Below are 5,020 nucleotides of genomic sequence, written 5' to 3' on the forward strand. Positions count from 1 at the left end.
AAATAATTAACCATTTAAAATAATTAACCATTTATTTCGTGTTTCTTGTTATTTCGATATAGTACTTTTTGCCTCGCTGCAGTTTTATTTATATTTATCACGCACATATGTTTGGACTTTTATCAGATAACACAAATCAACCCCATCCAGTGTTTCATCCTTTTGATAATTTTCCTGTTTCTGTTTTCTAAAGTTTGATTTAAGATCATTTTCTTTCTTTTTGCAGGGAGACATCGCATTTTACAGCTTCAGGGAAGATCTGACGGCAGAGTCGAGTATGCATTCTCATACAGGTTTCTCTGAATAATAAATGCACCTTCTTGTTTGAGATCTACTGAGCAGGAAACCTTTTTGACGCATCAGTTTGAGAACTGGACGAGAACAGTGACTGAAAACAGCTTTTTTTTCTCAATACCAATCAAAATATGTTGACCTGCAGCCTCTGAAAAACGCTAAAATCATTGCAACAAACATGTGTTCAAGATGGTGGTTATTTCAGTAAAGAGCTAGAACTATTTATTACATAATATTCTTACTGTTTAATATTTTTGAACTAATAGGCAGTGCCTTTTAATAATAACCTGGAGTCATAAATACTACCAGATATTAGCCCTCTCTGTGCTAAACGGTCACTGAAGAAGAAAGCGGCGTGTGAAGCATAAACCACAATATGACTGAGCTATTAGGATGCTTCCTTTTAAGATGGTTTGAGTGAAGCACAATAAAAAGACTTCCTCAAAAAATAGACAGCGGCCAAACCATTAGCTCACTAATCACCTATATTCTACTCTTTTAGCTCTTTGATTTTTGTTCATGTAATCGCATTTATTTTAGTTGAATTATTTCTGCTTTTTGTTCGATTTCATTTGCAGATATGAAGTCGCTTAAAAAGATTTTATATAACTCGAACGTTTTAAATTTTATTACATAGAAAAACAAAAAAATGTATTGTGAAACATTAAGTTTTGGGGTTTTCATTTTGATCTTTTCCTCCCTGTTTGTGTTCAGAAAGTAAACTTAAACATATATTTAAACTCACAAATAACAGAACAAAGAAAAGATAAGAGACTAAACAAAGATATTAACTTTAACACCGTATCAGCAACATTGCATGTGAGGAAATTTAGTGAATGTGACATGACATGGAATATAAATAAACACAAGTAATTAATAATAAAATCCAAGCACCTAAGGACCATTTAGGAGAGTTTGAGCGTTTGTCTCTCGTACTGCGTATGGGAGAACTTAAAAATCTACAGACGGATTTTAATGCAAGTTTTATCAGAGGTGTCCCTCATGCTGAGGAATAATCCATTAAATTTTGGCGATGATCCAGATCGTAATCTGGACACAGGATTATTTTTTTTTAAAGATTCTCTAACATTGTGAGATTGGGATATTTGGTGGAACAAGCAGTTCCCCACTAAACCAGAGGGTGGCAGCAGTGAGTAATGACAGCCTCAGCATCGGACTCAAAAAGTCTGGCGGTATTTTACTGAAGGAAAAACAATACATGAAGAGGGAAAGTTGTTGATTTGTTTGCAGGATCAATTGAAAACCTATAAGTGGATTTTATGGACCTTTTTTACTAAATGTGTGCCTCATGCCAATAAACAATTCATTCAAATTTGATAATGCTTCCTTTTAAGATGGTTTTAGTAAAGCACAATAAAAACACTTCCTCAAAAATTAGACAGCGGCCAAACCATAAGCTCACTAATCACCTATATTCTACTTTTTAGCTCTTTGATTTTTGTTCATATAATCACACTTATTTTAGTTGAACTACTGCTTCTTTTTGTTAGATTTCATTCTTCAGATATGAAGTTTCTTAAAAAGATTTGATATAACTTAAACGTTTTACATTTTATTACATTAAAAAAACAAAAATGTATTGTCAAACAATGTTCAAGTTTTACATTATCTATAGATACGTCACCATATGGGGCAAAGCATGCTTCTTGGGGAAGGTCTGCGGTCTCCCAGTGCTTTCCGGTGTGGTAATCACAGTAGCAGCCATTCAAAATGCCGCCTCCTAGTTAAATGCCAGCTAAATGGCAGCACACTTCCCTGCAACTCCCTGCAGAATCCCCTCCAACTGCCAGCCACTGGGGTGACCCTCTCTTGCATATTTCTTTACTCAGACTCCACCCTTTCACTGAATTACAGGGTCTGACCAGGAGATGGCGCTTATCTTTAGATCTTAATGTCCACAAATCATGACAGAAAGAATATTTTAGAACCAATATTGATGTTAAAAAGGGAATTGTACAGGACCAGCCAATGACCCATCAAGGAAAGTGGGGAAATTTTAAATGGCTACTACTGTATTACTCAGCTGGTCGCCTACAGTGGAAAAACGATCTAGAAATAAGAAAGAATTTCTTAAGCTAAGTGTGTTTATCCTTAATTTGAGTAGGTAGATGAGATAGTTTGTCAATGCAGTGAGTATTTTTACTCTTATGATAAGATAATTAGATAACATGCACTTGAAATGAGACAATGCAATTGTGTTTTCTTATTTTAAGTGTAAATTGTCTTGACACATTGGCAAAATGTCTCTTTTACCTCCTCAATCCAAGAATAAATGCACTTATTTTAAGAGAAAATGACGTATCTAGGTTTAAATGTTTTCCAGTGTATGAGCAGTTTTATATTTAATGCTCTGAACCTCCATATCAATGCGTTTTTTTAGCACAATGTTTTGTTTTTTTCTCCCTTTACATTCAATCACTGCTGCACTAGAATAGAAATGTCATGAAAGCAATACAAAATGAAATTTTATTTTGTATTCAGTCTGTGGATACAAAATAACAAAAAATTATTATTATTTTAATGCATTTTTAAAGTTTTGAAGGAATAGAACCATTACAGTGTTAATTCAAGACTCATTTTTTAAGATGTTTATTTGGACTGTATGGTCTCAATTCTCATTATTAGCAGCTTTTTTACAATTTCTTACAAAATGATAGTTCTAATGATTAAATTCATTATTTCTTTGTTCTCAATATTTTTCAGGAGCAATAAATACCTGTTGAATCATCCTGACACAGGTACACCTCCTCTTCCACCTCGGACACAGTTTCTAACCGCAGGTGAGGCTCTGCTTCCTTTCACTACATTTTATAGACACAAACCGTGGGGCTGAAAAGGCCTGGCTGAATGTGACGGTTAAACTTTTTCTACAACGAACCTCAGGCCAAAACAGAAACCTGCTTATTCACCTACAGCCCAGAGCATCGAGTGACCTTTATTTGTCTTTCACAAGGGTGAGAAAAACTCCCTTTTAACAGTTCTCTGGTTACAGATAGGCATGATCCACTCAACAAACTAGACTATAGATTATAGATAAAAGCATAGACATTACTACCTAGACTAACGTTCCAATAGGGCGGCCATTTTAGGTCAGATCATAGTTCAAACAGTTGCTGTCAGAATAAATAGGAGGCTCCTCAGATCTTTTAATCACATGGAAGACGAGTCAAAGATAATATCACGATAATTCGATATAATAATAATAATTTGATTAATTCCTTACACGTTACAACCTTTTAAAAGACCAAAACAAATTTTATAAAGACCTTTTAGTCAGATTAAAAACAATTTAAACTAAAGTCTAACTGGATGAAATATATACATACAGTTACATATTGTGCAATTATATACTAATGTGAGGAACACAGTTTGATCATAAATTTTTACATTAAGATATTAAAATATTAACTGAATATTATATATTTATACTGTACATTATTATTCTGTATTATCAAGGATATTACAGTGATAATTAGTATTATGACCGACCGATAAAGGAAACTTTTTTTGTAATGTGATTTACAAAAGAATATATATACCGTATATAGTCAGAGCAGATTTATGTTCAAAGGGATTCTAATGACTACCCTATATACATAAATGCAGTTCTATAAATAAAAAGTATTAGATTTATTTATTATATTGATAGTTCATACATATATCCTCATTCCCAGCTTTCAGAAATATGTTCATTTTAAGTACTTTTCTCTGCTTCCATCCCTGCTACCCATCAACACCTCTTCTTTTGACACCAGAAAAACAGTAACTTTGATCAATTATAATCCTAATGAAAAGTAACTCCAGGGGATCTGGTTTGTTGTCTCCTTTTATTTGTGCATCCATAGGTGGAATAAAAGTTGGGGATCCTGAAAGGTAGCTCTGGAAGTTTGCTAACTGTCACTGCAAAATCAAAATTATGTAATAAATTAGAAAATCATTTTTTATCAATCAGTTGGTCCCATGGAGCCCATGAAACGTTGATGTTTTCAGTCAGACAATTTTTCTGGAAATCGGTTGAGAGTTCACTGGATTCAGAGTGTGTGAAATCTTAAAGTACCATTGACGCGTATTGTTTCTGAAGACAGCTAGGTCTGACCCAAGATGGCCGCTCTGTCGACATGCCTCTCACCCGATCACTCGGGGTCTATCGATGTCAATGCTTAAAAGGATTCAAAGCATTCACAAGCCCACATTTGCTTCAGACTCGACTTTGATTGATGCCAAAAAAAACTTGAGACTAGGACTGTCATGATTAGGTTGTGATGTGAGGACCCAAATGCAGAGGCAGGGAGGTAGAGGTGAGTTTCTTGATGATTTAATGAAGAGTTAAAAAAACAACTGAGGCAGGAATCCAAAATCCAAAAAAATATAACATGAAAACAAAGCCAAACAAACCAGAAACCATGGAAACATTGGGGGGGGGGACTATCACGTGGAGGAAGACTCAGAGAGACGGAGTTGGAGGAAGTTAGACGAGGAACCAGCACTGAAGAACTGCACAGAGAGAGTATTTATGGGAGACTGAAACAAAGAGAGGACAAACGAGCAGATTGGGAGCAGGTGTGAACTGAGCAGAACAGGAAAGGAGCTAGGGAAAAAGAAGAACACAAGAGGGCAGCAGAGGGCTAAAAATAAAAACCTGAAAACTGAAAATAACCAGAAAACACAACAAAATGAGGATTAAACCACTAAAACTAGAAGACAT

The 5,020-nt window shown here is 34.8% G+C and overlaps 1 protein-coding gene across 4 annotated transcripts in view; it reads left to right on the forward strand.

Moving 5' to 3' along the window:
* The window catches only part of LOC107093074, a 28,157-nt gene that overhangs the window by 19,351 nt on the left and 3,786 nt on the right, over nucleotides 1-5,020 (forward strand). For 3 of the 4 annotated variants that reach the window (XM_015387893.1, XM_015387896.1, XM_015387895.1), the window contains 2 exons: nucleotides 227-293; nucleotides 3,019-3,095. In XM_015387893.1, coding sequence (XP_015243379.1) covers nucleotides 227-293; nucleotides 3,019-3,095 — 144 coding nt within the window. The remainder of the gene's footprint in view (nucleotides 1-226; nucleotides 294-3,018; nucleotides 3,096-5,020) is intronic. The other variant, XM_015387894.1, reaches the window with a different exon arrangement.

This window comes from Cyprinodon variegatus, unplaced genomic scaffold, assembly GCF_000732505.1.
Source record: "Cyprinodon variegatus isolate N-32 unplaced genomic scaffold, C_variegatus-1.0 Scaffold406, whole genome shotgun sequence".
In the NCBI taxonomy this organism is placed as follows: Eukaryota; Metazoa; Chordata; class Actinopteri; order Cyprinodontiformes; family Cyprinodontidae; genus Cyprinodon; species Cyprinodon variegatus.